Source organism: Rhipicephalus microplus, chromosome 1, assembly GCF_043290135.1.
Source record: "Rhipicephalus microplus isolate Deutch F79 chromosome 1, USDA_Rmic, whole genome shotgun sequence".
Classification (NCBI taxonomy): Eukaryota; Metazoa; Arthropoda; class Arachnida; order Ixodida; family Ixodidae; genus Rhipicephalus; species Rhipicephalus microplus.
The window spans coordinates 246,132,706-246,149,755 of record NC_134700.1 but is presented as its reverse complement, the minus strand read 5'-3'; the positions used below and the strand labels follow the sequence as shown (position 1 = coordinate 246,149,755).

Genomic DNA, 17,050 nt, shown 5'->3' with positions numbered 1-17,050 from the left:
TTTGTGGCTCTGATACAGGGGAGGGATGTAGGCGAGAAAATACGGTGTTGATGTGAACAGCGCCTGAACGTATTACGCAGCTTTGTGCACCCGCCGGGCGCGGGAAGCCACTATAGACCTATTCCATGGTTGTAAACAGGTGGTAGGTGCCGTCGACCTACTCAAGCGCTTGTGCGACGTTTCGGCGCATTATAGCTTCGCCCAGTCGGAAGCTCGCCTCCGCCGTCTGTGATCACGTGGCAACTAGCACAGCGGCTGCAAAGTTAAGTTGCCCCCAAGCACAGCGCCTTTCGCGCGACGCATTTTGTACGTGACCAATATCAGGGTCCCAGCTGGAGTCGAACCCAAGCGTTCTGCGTAACGATAACGTATGTTCCACCACGTAGCCACGCCAGCTCTGAAAACTGCTTTGGGAAAGCCCTATGCAGGCGCAGTGTTGGCGGAACGTCAGTTGTGGCCGCATTGCTGGCTGTATAACTTTATAAACATTAGATACGTACGCACATGATACAGGCGTCACGTCGGGTTAACGTCTATTAGAGGAGGCGCTACAGAAGTTGGCCTGTTTAGGGCTACACCATAAAGGCATGCCCCCCCCCCCCCCCCTTTCCTGATGGGAGACAGAATTTCTTCCACTTTTCCCTTCTAACTACTTTTTATTCTTCATACGTACACTCACCACATTACCCTCATTGACGTATATTTTTATGTACATTCGTACGACACAATGATATCGTATAGCTCTGCAGTAAGTATAACGTTCGAGGTAAAAATGACGTATCAAGTAACATTAGTCTGCTTCTCTTTCGCTCCATCCATGTTTATCCATCCACACGTTTCCCTCACACTCAATGAACGTTTCGTGCATTTTACACGTGTCTCTTTGTCTGGAATTCATAAAATGGCCATGCATTGACCAAGTTTCACTACTGAAACCGTTGGCTCTTCACGCTGCGCGATTGAGGACATCTATGGCAGGTATACGTTGTTCCTGCTTTTCCGGTGTTAGGTCCGCTTCGTAAAGTCCCATCGCTGGCACTCTATAAGTGTGCCCCAATCGCAATCGTGGCCGGAGTCTGGCTTTTTAAAGGGCGATCGCAATAGGTCAGATGTTTAGAGAAGAATCTGTCGTGAACGCTTCGCTATCTCACTTAGTGACAGTGGCTTTCTTTTCATGGTGTCAACTCCGCCCACCGTGGCGTAAGCTGTGTGAAAGCGCAGCCAAGTGGCGACCGTACTTAATTTTTTATACTTTTTAATACTTCATTCACGATTCACATCGGCGCATGACCACGTAGATTCTCGTGCACGTCACTCGTGCCAAAATCTCTTCCTCTGGTACGCGGGTCCCTTCCTTTCTTACCGCAGCTGGGTGCAATCTATCGCACCCGAAGCGACGTTATTACTCCCCATGTATAGTAATTCTAGCCGGACACACTATTTGCGCATCAACAGTCGCGTGGGCAGCAACGTCAAAGTATGACGTCAACGGTGCGTCGCTGTCGGCCCTGGCAGCACCGATGATGGCAAATCAGTGAGAACTGTGGTGCGGCGCGGCGTAAGTGGTATCCCACAGTGAACACGACCAGCCTTTGGTACTGGCGAAATATGGACGCTTAAGTGACGCCAGCATAGAGAAAGATACTATATAAGGAGTGGCCACTCGAGCCTTTTCGCGGCCCAGCAAGAAAGGGTCTGACCAACCGCTAGATGACGTGCCCATGCTCGCTTCTACTCTTCTGTCACGACATATAATAGCCGTCTCAGTAGGTGAATGGAAACCTAAGTTGGGCATCAAATTTTCGCAAAGAAATTTTGTTGATTTGTGCGATTTTCCACAACCGCTCTACAACGTGTCCAGATGAGGACGTTTGATGTTTTACCACGAAAATCAATGAAGTCTGACTAGAAGGTGTTGTTTTTTTTTTCATTTATTTGCACAAAGGGTACACATTCATCTGTACCCTTCATGTGTACATTCATGTGTAGATGTGCAGTGGATGTACTCCTTTCGTTCACGCATGGGTGTGTAGCCTAGTGGTAAAAACACTCGCTTTCGCAGCGTGAGGGTACGGGTTCAAATCCCAGCATTTGAAAAAAAAAAGTTTTGTTACTAGATAACGGGTCTGACCAGCCACTCGTGGCGCTGAAAGCAGCGCAGTAGCTCGGCCGCTCTTTATGTAAGTATGTTTCTCTATGGCGCCAGGCGGAGCCTTGCTTTTCATTGAGAGTTGTGCGGCGGTGGTATGACGTCACACGTTACGTTACTGCTCCAGTTCGCGCCGTGACCTAGTTCGAGCGAGGCGAGACTGCGCTGACCTGCACTCGCCTTGTGACCACTGCTGACAAATCAGGATATGCCTGCCGCCCCCTCCTGTGTATTTGCTTACTTCGGCTGACAGGAGGAAGAAAAAAAAGAGGAAACCTCTTGGATTCTGCCTACTTGCAGGCGACATCTGTCGACAGCCGCCATCGATTTGCCCGCCCGCGAAGGAGGTCGCGGTGTCATCTCTGCGGCGACGAGATCGCCCCTGTTTCTTTTTTTGTTTCTCTAGAAAAAGAAAATTCACAAAACGAGTTCAACTGCCAAGTGAAGCGTCACCTAAACTTCGGCTTCATATCGGTGCAAGTTTTTTTTTTTGTTCTTGTTGTTTCTGGCCTACCCTCTGCACTCCCAAATGGAAAAAAAATCATTTATTTAACGCTTAATACGTACTCAGTAGAACTTGTATTTGAACTGTTCGTTATTCTTCATATATATATATATATATATATATATATATATATATATATATATATATATATATATATATATATATATATATATAGTCATATAACGTAGTCAAGTACTGATGGGCTAGTTTGCGAGCCACGATTCTCGGAGGAGCAGCGGCTGGTGTTGGAAATGGTGTTCGACGCTCACGGTGAGATCGCGCTTGGGCTCTAAAACGGGGGGGGGGGGGGGTGGTTCGCTCTTCTCTTTCCTTGCGAATGCGCGTTTTTGCGCGTGTAAATGGTAGTTTATAGACAGCGCGGTTTCGTAAATTAAGGATTTTGATCTTACTAACGTTTTCATGCCGAACGAAAAAAGAAATAAACCAGGAAGGAAAGGCAAGACCAATTGCAACGCACGCGGCAAAATCGACACTAGAGGGACGTACTTGCACGGCATAAGTGATAAACGGCATAACTGATAAGTACATGGGTATTCCTCGAGTATATATCTTGGCACCGCCGCGCTGGTGTGGTGCTTATGGCGCTCGACTGCTAGCCCGGAGGTCGTGGGATCGAATCCCCGGCTGCGGCATTTTCGATGGCGGCGAATATGTTAGAAACCCGTGTACTTAGAATTCGGTGTACGTTACACAAAGCCCCCAGGTGGTCGAAATTTCCGCAGCCCTTCACTGTGGCGTCTTTCATAATCGTAACGTGGTTTCGAGGCGCGTTAAACCTGAATTATTATTATTATTATTATTATTATTATTATTATTATTATTATTATTATTATTATTATTATTATTATTATTATTATTATTATTATTATTAAGGATATATAGAAGAATCTAGGTTCTCATTTTGATTTAAGTGCGGAGTCCTTAGGGGCTCGGGCTGTCGTCGCTTTAAGCAACGCAGACAGAACCACCTATAAAAATAGAAAAAGAAAGAAAGCAAGCGAGAAATATAAAAGGGAAAAAAGGGGGTAAACAAGAAGAAAAATAGAAATAAATAGGAATATAGACAAAGGAACGCACAACAAACGGAAATAGATAAAATCGAGGGAACAGAAAGGGCGTGGCACCGCATTGCTCCCTCAAATATTTTTTTTTTCACTTTGTTACTTTGTTTTCACCATCGAACAGGATGACTGTTCGCGCGGCTAACGTGTGCGTGCGTTCTCGATTAGTTCAAACACCACCGTGTTCCTCGCGCGTCTGACTAGCGCACCGCGCTTGTGCAAGTCTCTGAGAAGAGATACTGAAAGCGTGCTTCCTCGCAATAACAGTATTTGTGAGGAGAAGCGACCTTGCCGGCGTTTTCCTGGCGAGCTGTTTGATCAACGGGCGCGCCTCCCGGCGTCGTGCTGGACGTTGGAGATCAAATGTCTGTGGGAAACTGGTTATGTGCCTAGATCATTATATGCGAAGCAATGTGTAATATTGTCTTCAGAAAGCTGACGCAAGTGTAAAGACAAAGTGTGAAGTGATGCCGGAAGGAAGCGTGTTCGAAAGAACGTTAATCTTGTCTATGGTGGCGCTGCGACGATGTCTCGAATGTTTCTATACCACGCAACAAAATAATAATAATAATAATAATAATAATAATAATAATAATAATAATAATAATAATAATAATAATCTTGGCTCGCCTTCCCTAAAAAACATCAATGAATGGAGAAAGAATGGTGTAATCACTGTCGGTAACGGCCAAATAAAAAAAAACGCCAAACCTGCGTGGAAGGCGCAACCAGGTGGGTCAGAGAACAAGTACAGGGAGCTATAAAAAAAAAGGTGCAGAGAAAAAAAAAACACGAATTCTGACCGAAAAAAAAAAGTGCTCCATGGGTGGGGGGTGGGGGAAGGATTCGTACCTTCGATCCGAGGGCGAGTGTGTTAACGACTCGGCTATCCAGGCACGGTAGTTGGGCACAGCATGGTTTTGTGTTGTGTAGTGTAGTGTAATGCAGTGTAGCAAAGGGATGTGAAAAGGGAAGTGATCGTGAGCAGGAGAGATGTGGTGAGAAGGTGGAAAAGAAGGACACGGTGAGCTATTTATATACACCATACATTGTCGGTGGTCCTCAGAGCCCGGCAACTTCGGCGCGCTTTCGTAGCGAGATGGCGCGAAGGGTGCTCTCTAAAAATTGTTGGCTCTCGCGTGGCGATGCGCGCCCGCTTCCGCAGGACGTGGTAAAAGAAAAAGAAGGGGATGAAAAAGGAAGAGAAAGAAAAATAAACAGAAAAGAAAGAGGGAAAACTGCAAGGAAAAAATAAAAGAAGTAGAGGAAGAAAGAAAGAAAGTTTGCAGAAGTTGAGAAAACGGAAAGAGCCAGGACTTAATAGGGGACCGCCGGCCACGCTGTCTTTTCAGCACTGCGCATTTAGTGCAAGCTACTCTATTTTTTCTTTTCACTGCTGTAGGCAAAAAACGAAATGGCCCGCATTGTCCTAAAAGCGGCATGCGAAGAGTTGGGAAATTGAGGCTCCGTGAACGTGCGACGGCTGCTCGTGTACTGAAGCGAGAAAGATAATCGCAGTGCTGAAACGCCACGTCAAACTTAATTGTATATAGGAAAGCGCACTTGGAGAAACGTGACTGGTCTATATTTTTGTCTCAATGCATTTATATAAAATTTATCTTCATCTGTGGCTGTCACTTGCTCTTTTGTCTTAATTTAGCGACCTCAATCAAGTAAGTGGCATTTTTAAAAAAAAAACTGAGCACACAACCGCTTCGCGCCCATTATTAGCGAAACAGACCGTGGCTTCCGAGAAACGCGTTGGAACTTCCGGTGTCTTTGCGAGCTCGCGCCTCGGATAGCCGGTGATGCGCCACACAACTATTGTTTAGTGCAGGTCGGCGCACGATACACATAAGGCGTTGGGAAAAAAAGAACTTGACTGGAAGAGAAGAACCTGTGAATAAAACTCGAGCGGCGATGGCTTTCGTTTTTCTTTTTTCACCTGTGTACACCGCTTTGTTGCACGTCATCTGCTGTGGCTGGAACGTTATGGGCTGCGCAGCGGCGCGTTTTGGCCTGCGATGGCGCGGGCGGCTGCGCCTAATGGGCGGCGCCGAGTCTCGCGACTGATAATATGCCGCCGTCCCTCGGCTGCCGGCGACAGCTCCCCATTTGGCCAACCACCTCCTGCGCGCGCTCGGCAGTGCGGCCTTAATTGGTAATTAGTGGCCCGCGAGTCGCCAGGGAGGTTGCTTCGGGTAGCGATTATCTTCGAGGAACAAGTTCGGTAAAGGAGCGTGCGAGTGCCTGCCCGAGTATAAAAGCTGCGGTAAGATTGTGGCGCTCTCGTTGATACAAGTTGCTCCGTTTTTCGACGCCTCCCGAAGCTGCTACGCTTGTGTTCCTTCCTCCTCGTCGCACTCTCCTCTCGCTTTATACAAGGTCATTGGTTCTCACTTGCTGGCGGGAGTCTTTCGTGGGCGATAGACCCGGTCGGAGGACCTAAAGTCCCTAGATTTTTTTCCGTCTACGGGGCTTAAGAGCACCGTTTGTTCGCTTGAAGGCGGTTGAAGACAAGCGCGATGTTATTCCCTGCAGTCTTGAGGATTCGCGCTGTGCCCTCTCTCACATGTAGTGAAACTTGACGTGGGCGGGCCTATTCCACGGTCGTTCTTTCTTTCTTTCTTTCTTTCTTTCTTTCTTTCTTTCTTATTTATTTATCATAGTACCCATAGCGCCCAAGGGCTTTACAGTGAATGGGGGGGGGGGGAGAATACAAAACTACAACACTGAATATCCTGCTTGGCTTACCAAGCAGAAAAATCAAGCATAGTTACGTGCAATTCCCAATTGCCGTAAGGGGTGGGGCATATACCAGCTGACGTAACTGTGCTTTCGTCTTAAAAATTGCGATGACTCGTTCCGTGTTTTGACAGCCATCTCGCGAAGTTTCAGGCGCTCTCTCGTCATGCTTCTCGAATTTGGTCGCGTACGTGTTTGGCCTCTCCTTTTCTACTCGTACACCTGTGGCCCCGAAAGTGTGAACGAGCGCTGCGAGAAATGAGCGAGAGTAAGCTGCGCGGGCCCCCGCCCCGGTGATGGTGTCCGCGGCATAACCTGTCGGACGGCCGCTGCATTAATGATTGCGACCGTACGCGTCTCGCATGTGCCTCCCTCGGTACTGCAGTGTAAACATATACGCCGCCCCTTTCGAGTGGACGAGGTCGGCATTAACCGACCTCGGTGTGCACTGGCGGAGCGACGAGCGTCTCCATGATATCGCGAAACGCGCGCACTCATATAATAGGCTAGGGGTGCTCATACAGAAACTCGCAGGTGCATTTTTTAGGATAAAGTGGAACGCTGGGCCAGTTTGAACAACATAATGTGGAAATATATGAGCGCACTTTTCTTTTAAGGGAGGGGGGGGTGGCACCTTGAAGTGATAGTTGGTTGCGACTGCGCGTTTGTGTTCTCGTGTAATGAATGTTTTCTAATAAAAGTTCAGTTGTAAGTGAGCATCTTTCCTGTCAAGTCCTTTTTCCTTCTCTACCTTGTGCGCTCATATATTTTCACATTGCGCATTTTTTAGGAGTCGACTCGAAGTTTAAAGCCACCTTCTTCTCACCCTCGCTCGATTATCTTTCGGGACGAGTTGCGAGCTCGCTGTTACATCTGCTTAAATGTAAAATATCAGTTGTAGAATAATCTAACAACGAAGAGGACTACCCAGAACAGTTTAAAAATCGTCGCTGCAAGTTCAGTACAATGCAGAGTTTCTGCAGTCGCGTATACGGCGCGTTCACTTGTTATGGCGATAACCGTGGTTTTCCTCCTTGTGTCGGATTGGACGTGCGTGCGAATCGCAGCCAGATGCCCCGGATTAAAAAAAAAAAGAAATACGTGCACATCGCCTGTTCTTGGTGCTATACGGGGCAGAAAGGTGCGTAAAACGCATCATGTCAGTGGAAACGACACTCTCGCAGAACAGGGTAATTGTTTTTATCTGCGTTCAAGGCTGAGCACGTACAGAATGAAAGTGATGCGCGTTGTAGACCACATTCCACCTATATAGATGGCACAGCGTGCCTATACGTGCAATGTTGCCTGGTCGCAGCAAAACGGACTATTGAATATGCAGTTTTTCCTCTCTCTCTTGTTGGCCCCTGTTGTGCATGTTATCTTCAACGTAGGTCTAATTCACTTTATCTGAAAGCCTTATCTGGTTTATCACTCATTACCTTATCTGGTTATCACTCACGAAACGATAAAAAAAAGAAAACCTTGCCTCAGTTCCTTCTGTGTTTCCCTTGTGGTTTTCTTACATTGTGTGTGTGTGTGTGTGTGTGTGTGTGTGTGTGTGTGTGTGTGTGTGTGTGTGTGTGTGTGTGTGCGTGCGTGCGTGCGTGTGTTTTCAGAGCGGTTAAATCTCGGTGCAGGAATGATTGGGTAACCGAAAACTGAAGTTAGCAACCTTTTAGAACATTTGCGTTCTTTACTGACCGCCATTATGGGCCACATACCTACAGTGAAAAAATAACTTCGGAAAAATGTAACTTCACTGAGTGGCTACTGCTTCGTGCGGCAACCGAGGCAGTTACGCCATCTGTGGATGTATCTGGGAACCCGAATGTGTCTACCTTCGACGCTGATCTGTCGTCAGATCCAGCTCGCCGCTGTTAAAAGTACCTCGTGACCAACAACAACAAACGTGACTCGAGCTGCGCGAGCTGTTTCTTCGCTTCGTGCTTGCGCGCGACTCGACCTATCCAGTAACGAGCACTTTTTGTTGGCGTACTTAGTAATAATTTGTGTGCAAATGTTCCGGTAACGTTTTTTACGGTAACGTAATCGGTAACGTAATCGCGGACAAATCTTTTACGCTGACGTAATCGCGGACTTCATAATAATTGCGTGCAGGTCTTAAGTATCGGCCTCGGGCAGCGTCCTCGGTAGCAGTTAGCTGTCTGGGCAGACAATGGCGAACGAAGGGGATGAATAATTGTCGCAGACACGCTGTCGCCGTCAGGAAAATGCCTACGTCATGCCGAATGCGGCAACTCAGATGAGCGCGCACGCATTGGGGTTCACGGGCGAACATCCGCAGGGAGTAGGGCACTTTCGTCGTTATAATCTGCCCTTTACTGCTGAGTTTCAAGTTTGGGTGTCCCAACTGAGCGTCTTAACCAGTGAGCATAGACGCACCTGCCTGCCAGCAGTCAACCGTTGATAAATTCTTCATATTGCTTTTCTTGCTTATAAAGAACTAACAGTGATGCCAAGGAACCGTATAGGGAATGTTATTAGTAATGACTGTAATGGTAAACGTGAAGAAAGAAAAGTGGACGCAAATATATAACTTGCTGGCAGGGGCCGATCCTACGGCCTCCGAATAACGCGATCGATGCTCAACCACATCGGCACGCAAGTAATCACACGTGACGCTTACTGTCAGCGCCACGTATAGTTGTTTGATGCTCTCACACCCTGCAATTGAGGGCCGATCAATTTAATTCCAGATTTAATTCGGCTTTAATTATGCCATCCCCGATGGTGAAATTGAATTCGGCGTCTCAAAGACATGCGGCGGACCTCGAAAGCATATGGTGTTGACGCGTAAAGCCCCAACAGTTATTAAGAATGCGAAAGAAGTTTGACGCACCAGACACGCACACAGGTGCTGTGTGTGTGTGTGTGTGTGTGTGTGTGTGTGTGTGTGTGTGTGTGTGTGTGTGGTTTTTACGTGTGTAGCGCGGTTATCCCCTTTGTGTCAATATGCACCAGCTCGTCCAGCAACAAGTTCTTCTAAGTTTCACGCATTTACGTTAAAGAACGCTGTATGGAAGCGCATAGATGCACGATCGCTTGCCCAGCACAGCGGCGCACATATCTGTTCTAGAGTTACTGTATATGATACCTAAAGGTAACATATACAGTAACTCTAATTTCTTCGTAACAGCAGCTCCACGCAAAGCTGCACGTTGCGCACCTGGCGGATGTGGAGTGTTCGGGTTACATCTCGCGGCTCTCCTTACACGTTCAAAACCATCCGAGGGCGCATTTCGAACCACACGCCTTGCGCAACGTTATACGTTAGTGGTACGATCAAAGCAGGAGCGCACCACAAGTGCGTCGCAAGCTGCTTAGCGAAAAAGGACAGTCTATGTTCTTTTTTTGAAGCGAAACTGTACCGACTGACCTGTCGGTACAAATCACACACACACACACACACACACACACACACACACACACACACGCACACGCACACGCACACACGCACACGCACACGCACACACACACACACACACACATATATATATATACTAGGGAAAGAAGTGTATACCTAAGAGCTTGTTTTTCCATGTCGTGACAATATTAATGAGATCTAACAGACAATAATGCCAAAGATGAACCAAAGTAAAGTAAATAAGAAGAAAGAAAAGTTGGTGAAAAAATAACTTGCCGTCAGCAGGAATCGAACCTACGACCTCCGAATAACGCGTTAGATGCTTGCAATAACGCGGCCGTGAACTCGTTAGTCGGAGGTCGTAGGTTCGATTCCTGCTGACGGCAAGTTATTTTTTCACCAACTTTTCTTTCTTCTTATTCACATTCCATTGGTTCCCCTATACTTTCCTTGGCATTATTGTTTGATAGATCTCATGTATGTATGTATGTATGTATGTATATATATATATATATATATATATATATATATATATATATATATATATATATATATATATATATATATATATATATATATATATATATATATATATATATATATATATATATATATATATATATATATATATATATAATGTGTGTGTGAGAGAGCAGAGAGAGAGAGAGAGAAAAGCTATGGCCCTGACTATGACGTTGTGTGTAGCGTAGGGAAGTGAACTAAGAAAGCGGATTTCGCGTCTCGCATTGCCACTGGATATCGCTGATCGGCCACTGAGCGAAGATTCCTCGCGCACTTAGCGTGCAATCGGCCGAGGGCATGAGCAGTCGAACCGACTCAGCAGCACTGCGCGACTGTTGGATCATATTTTCTCAGATAAGAAGGCCCACGGTGTAAGGTAGCAAACCTCTTCGTTTTTTTTTTTTTGCGATTCTGGGTTGGTGAGAAATCTTTGCTTGACGTCTACACAAGTCCTAGTAAAATGTATACTACCCGCTGTAAAAAGAAAAATAAATGATGTCCTTTGTCTATTTTTATACTTGTGTAAGCACTCTCCTTATAGAGTCATATTGACTCTCTTTCTGCAAAGTCATCCGTCCCACAACTCTTCTGAAGAAGTCAGTATGACTCTTTAAAGAGAGTTGTACATGCCACGAGTGCTGCACACGGGACTCTGACATAGAGGAGCCGAAGAACACCTTTTTTCTCAGCGTGTATACGCGCTCTCGTTGCAACTCCAATGGCGACGCAAAGTTTGTGAAAAACGTGTGCCGTCGCCGACACACCCTCGCGGGAAAGCGCATTTGGTGCGGCTGCATCTAATGGCTTTCTCCGCGTGGAAGAGTGTTTCGCGAAGAACTTTTGAGGTGCGGTCTATATTTGGCGATACTTTGCCGGCTCTCTCTCCCGATAGCGCGGCGCGCCTCGAGAGAACTAGAAAAAGGTGCGCTAACGAACGGCGATTATTTGCAATTGTTTTCTTTTTTTCTTGGCGTCTAGAGGTAATGAATGAAACTGTCCGGGTCTTTAGCTGGAGAAAAAAAAAAAGAATGACTGCGCGGCAAAGTGCAACGCCAAGTTGTCGGCGGTCTTTGAAGCACTCTGCGAGCACGTGCGTCAGATCGCACGAGCGCTTTGCGTTGCCCAACTATAGTTACTCAAGGATTTACACGCAGCAAATCTGCTACGTATGACGCCATCCAACTCAACTTGAAGCGTTTCTCAGTTCGTCTTTCTTCGCTTTCTTTTTACAGGTGTGCGTGAAGGAGGGATGCCTACTGAAACAGACCAGTTCATTCCAAGTAAGTTGTCGCGGATTCGGATTGTTCTCCACCATGGACGACGGGTAGAATAGCATTGTTAATTTTTGGGTGCCGTTCTGTATTATTATTTTATTTCTCGCTGCAGAACTTTGTGATGTGGAGTAGCCGAGGCAAAAGGCACCTCAACCCCTCCACAGCAAAACAGTTAAAACAGAACAGAACAGCAAGACGCACTTATCCTGGCAGCACTCGGAAAGTGTACGAAAATACCGATAACTGTGCAATAAAACTGCACGAACTGCACTAATAACTAAGCAGTCCCAATTACAGCCTGGCACATATAGCCTTAGTACTGCTGCTGTTTCGGACAAACCTTATTTGGAACAGCTGACTGGGTTCGTTGCCAAAGTCCAGTGAGATGTCGTTCAGCCCACTGAACTCCACTTAATCCATCCACTCTTTACACACTTTGCAATGTGTGACGCCTCGTTGTTATTTTTCTCGTCTGCCATGCTAAAGTTTCTGTTTCGCCAAGGTTTGATCGCTTGAGCAGCAGCTGTGAGCTTCTATTCTGAGGGCATCGTCGCGATCACTGGCGCGTGCACTAGCTTGGCAAGCATCAGCGCGAATGAATCCTGGACCATTCCATGAACTGCGCTCTTAATGCGAAGAGAGGGCCATTGGAGCGCCTCTTCCTGCGCGGCGCGGCCGTATTCTTACACCAGCATTTTATAGACTTACGCTAAGCAGATAAAAAAAATTAAGTGAGCTGCCAGCTTTCGTGTAACATTACAATTTGTTGCTATTGCATTCATTGCTCGATGGCGGCGTTCAGAGGTGCAGAAGACTGTTTATCGAGCGCGCGTGCCTATTCTCGTTCATTTCGCCGCTGTGCTCCGTTGTGCGGCGCTTGTGCGACTCGGCGGTTGACGGCCGCGCGTTCAGGTGTAACAAATGGGCGGCTGTGCATATCTGAAAAAGTCGCGGCTTAATCGCAAGAGTGAAGCAATGAATGCGATAGCAACAAACTTTACATTCGATCTCACCCAAGTCTACAAAACGCTGCTTTAAGAGATCATGGCTGAGCACTCCAGCTGCAGTTTTCGCACAGTCTCACGGGAGCGCAGCACGTAGAAGTGTATGCGTGCCGCCCTATCACGGCTAGCGCGCCATTAGAAGCAGAGTTCACTGTTGCTGTTCGGACAACACCCCATCCCTCCACACCACTGTCCACCCCTCCCTCCGCTCGCGTCTTTACATCTCGTTCAAACGGGTGGTGCGTTTCCGCTGTGCTTCGACGGCAGGCCCTCCCGAGTGGGGTGATGTTATTGCGTGTAGGCTTGTGCGAATATTCAAGTGCTTTAAATATTTGAACGAATAGTAGGGTACTCGAATTCGCTTTGATTCGAATTTTAATTATACATCGTGCTCATGTGCTGTCTCTTCCGCCGTTGTCGCCCTCTCCCGCCATGCCCACGCCACCTAGAACTAGAGATTCTAGGTGGTGTTGGTATACCTCCCTGGTTACCTACGGTACCATTCTAGCCACCCTATGATGATAGGTTGATGAGTTAAGTGTGACTCTGGGCTTCGGCGCCGCGTCTCCTTCCTATCAGAAAACGGCACCTACGGCGCCATGCTCCCGACCGGGCTGCAGAAATTAGGTGCCTTTTCTCATCTTCTAACCACTACCACCACCACGGCAGTTCGCGTGCTGCCGCGCGGTTTGTGGGGGGCTCGTCATCTGTTGCTGTGTACGATGTTGTAAGGGAAGCATTGTAATTTTTTTGTTGTTGTACTTTAACGAGCTCATCGGATCAGGAAGCTGTCGTTTGTTCACTCGATACCAAACCAGAAAATCAAGATGTGCCACACGTATACCAGCCACCGCATACACCAGCTGCCCGCCACGACCTACGAGTGCCCATTATCTCGCTTTCACTACAAACACCACAAACTGCGTGGCCCAAGAACAAGTGAACGCCCAAAGTCTCTCGAGCCGCAATTTTAAAAGTGGATGAGCGAAGCGCAGCAGCTCTCATCGAAAACGAGTCGTGCAGAGCTAGGCAAGTTTACAAGAGATGTAATATTAATATTTGCTACTTTGGTGGCCCACGCCACCAAAGTAGCCCCCCAAGTGTTTTAAACAGTGCTGATGATGAGTCTATTTGATTGAAATTTCTGGAAACAGCCGAGGAAATTATTATGTGAGGCAGATAGATACTTCGCTTGGTGCGTGCGGCGGTAATGCCGGTCCTCACTTTTTTTTTCGCGTATGTTTTGACATCTTTTTCACCTTGTATTTTACTTTTTTGTACGCTAATGTACAGTGGAGTCCCTGAAGATGATGGAGACCGTGTTAGGGAATCAATTGACTTTTTTTTTTCAAAATCCTGAGCCCCCAACTTAAACCGATCGGCTATACTTCAAAGTGAACTAATATTGTTTCGCATTCATTTCCACAGTTTGTTTCAATGCAATACCCGAATTTCCGCGATCGCCATCACGATTTTAACCGCCTCCCTGACACGCTGATTGTGCACGCAGTGGTCGCAGACAAGTTTGTATGTACAGTATCTTGGTAAACTATCTCTGTTTGCAAATAAGTGCTTGGCTATAGCACTTACCCGTAATGAAGTTACACCTGAAGACACAAATATCACCGAGTTTCTTCAAGTAGTTTCTTTTTTTTTTTTGTTAATCAGCGCCAGCCAAACACGACGGTACTTTTCGGAAAATCGCAATGTGCGTTCTCAATTTTGGGTTATAACTTTCGGCGAAAAAACACCCCGAAGCTCTGCTCCCTCTTCGGGGACTACTAAATCAACTTGCCTCACTAGCAGCCCTCAAACTTTCATCGTGAGGCAAAACTAAACGGGCGCAAGAACGAGGAGACAACACGGCAGCGGTAGGCGACGGAGTCGGTACCCGGGCATATCGGTGGCGCATTTAGGAAGGGATGAAGGGGCGCTGCGTGACGCACGTGCACACTATGTATTGAAAATTTCGAAGTATTCGCAAGGAACGAATAAATGCATACTAGGTCCGAATGTACCGCCTGTAAAGGGGGTTTTACTGCAGCGTCGGGATGCTGAACCGTGAAAACATCTGTCCAGAAAAAAATCCGCTCTGCCGCGAAGCCTTCCTACAGATTTAAAGGGGCTCTGCAACACTCTTTGAGCATTGTCAGAAAACGCTGCCGATCGGTAGTCGAGGCTACCGAGGAAATATTATAGCGCAGCATGCGGCGTGCGATTCAGAATAAATTCTCAAAGTCAGCTAAAATTGCTCTCTTCTCTTGGCAAATGACTTCACAAGCTCAGATAGCACGTGTGACGTATTTTCTTTACCCGTGCCATTCCTTCCGGCTTAGATTCCAGCGCTTTCGTCGGGACGAGAAGAGAGAATGCACTTGCAGGGTGTGAGAAATCTTTCCAACTCTGCGTGTACTAGACGGCTTCTAAATTTTTTTTTTTTTCAGTGGTGCATTCATGAGGCAATAATAAGCTTCTTTTCTGACTCCATTCCATGGCTACTTGAGAGTCTGACGGCCCCCCTAAATGAAAATATTACCATCAAACCAGTTCATTTTATTGAGCTTAAAGCTTGTTATGATGGCTGATATGCTCTAAGGCTAATAAATTTTAAAATCTTACCTATTTCAAAGGTTACGTCTCGCATCCTGCTGAGAGTCAAATCCTGCGACTACCCAAAGTTGTTTCGACCTTGTTTGAATGAAAACATAAAGGCACTTGCATAGAGGCCCTATTTCAAAATTTTAAAAATATTGTGCAGGTTAGTTAGGTCATGATAAATATGCCAATTTTTCTTTATATGTCATATATACTACTTGAATTCGATTCAAAATTATTCGACCAAAATCGCTATTCGCTTTGAATTCGCTTCTAACTTAAAATTCACTATTCGCACAAGCCTAATCGCGTGCAGCCTCTGAGTGACAGAGAAGGGTCGGCTCATTTGATCTCCGCTTCAGCCGCATTCGTCACCCCCGTTCGGGCGCTTCCACCCTCGAGGAGAACATACGATGCGCGGGAGTGTAATATCAATACGCAATTTGTGCGCGACATGACGGCGACGGCAAAACGCTGTCGAAGATGATTGCTGTCGCAATGATAAAGCTATTGCACAATTATTTGGAAAATGCAGCTTTTGACAAATCTTGCTTTACCAGTGCGTGTAACGTGGCTACATCTGCTCCGAACGTTCTCTCTAACTGCTCCAAACTTGCTCGAAAAGGCCTTTCTAACTGCTCTATGCCTGCGCCAAAACGTGTTTCTGGATGCTTCAAGCCTGCTACAAAAGGCACTTTTCCCTTCTCCCAGGACTGCTCCCAAATCTATGTACCCTGTTTCACCCCTACTGGCGCGGCTAGAGCTTGCTATCGCGTCCACAAGTTTTTATATTAATGAAGTATACTCAAAGAAACTTTACTATTATGTTTAGTACTACAGTTCATATATGTAGTAATAACATTGCTAATATTATGCATGTAAGGAGGCTTTTGCACAGGGGCCGGTAACTCCTCCCACTTGCTATAAGAGCAATATGAGTGAAGTGGGGAGTTACCCAGAATTATAGTTCACAACATAAACGACGAGAGACAATATACTTTGAAAGCATCGAGATTCACTAACAAACATTATCACAATGTTTCATTCACCTTTTAAGAATGTGCCTTTGGTATCACAGGCACCCTAGCTCTTTGCAGAATCATTGCTCATTCATTGGTGATTATAAATGAGGGTGGAAGAGGGAAGCATGAAAATATTCAAAGTGATCTAAAATCTTTCTGACCTTTTTCCTCAAAGTCTAGTAATGAAAGTGTTTGTCTTCAACGACAGCAATATTTCAATGGAAGACCCTGATTACAGCTTTCAGGAGCAGTCTGAGTACTTAGTACTTCAATGTTACTGTGTTTTAAATCACATAATTTACTCACAATGCTGACGCAACTGAACTTTTTCAGCGGTTGTACACAAGCTAAAGGGGCGACAGATTTAACGAGGATTGCTTCATGCTTTCCAGCTGAACGGGATTAAGTACTTCTTTAGTGCAGGGCTGCTGCGCGTACCTTTCGGTTGTGTCACGACTGTATAAACGGCTTCGAATCGTTTCTCTTGCAGAGGTGGAAGAAGCGATACTTTCGACTCAAGCCGCGGAAACTCTACTATGCAAAAGACACCAAGGTGAGTGAGTCTGGAGCTGTTCCTGCAGTTACGGCATCGAAAGTGGAGGTATTCATTAAGAGCATTTGCAGGCGTTTACTCATACAAATTACCTATATAGGCTAAAGATTCATTTCTAGGATTTTATGTGCGAAAATGGATACGATTATGAACGAGGCACGCCTTTGGGGAGAGCTCTGAAAATTTTGACCATTTTATTCAACATGCACTGACG

The 17,050-nt window shown here is 46.3% G+C and overlaps 1 protein-coding gene across 2 annotated transcripts in view; it reads left to right on the top strand.

Moving 5' to 3' along the window:
• The window catches only part of LOC119185401 (diacylglycerol kinase delta), a 184,901-nt gene that overhangs the window by 80,847 nt on the left and 87,004 nt on the right, over positions 1-17,050 (top strand). For both annotated transcript variants that reach the window (XM_037434436.2, XM_075892061.1), the window contains exons 2-3: positions 11,621-11,668; positions 16,774-16,836. In XM_037434436.2, coding sequence (XP_037290333.2) covers positions 11,621-11,668; positions 16,774-16,836 — 111 coding nt within the window. The remainder of the gene's footprint in view (positions 1-11,620; positions 11,669-16,773; positions 16,837-17,050) is intronic.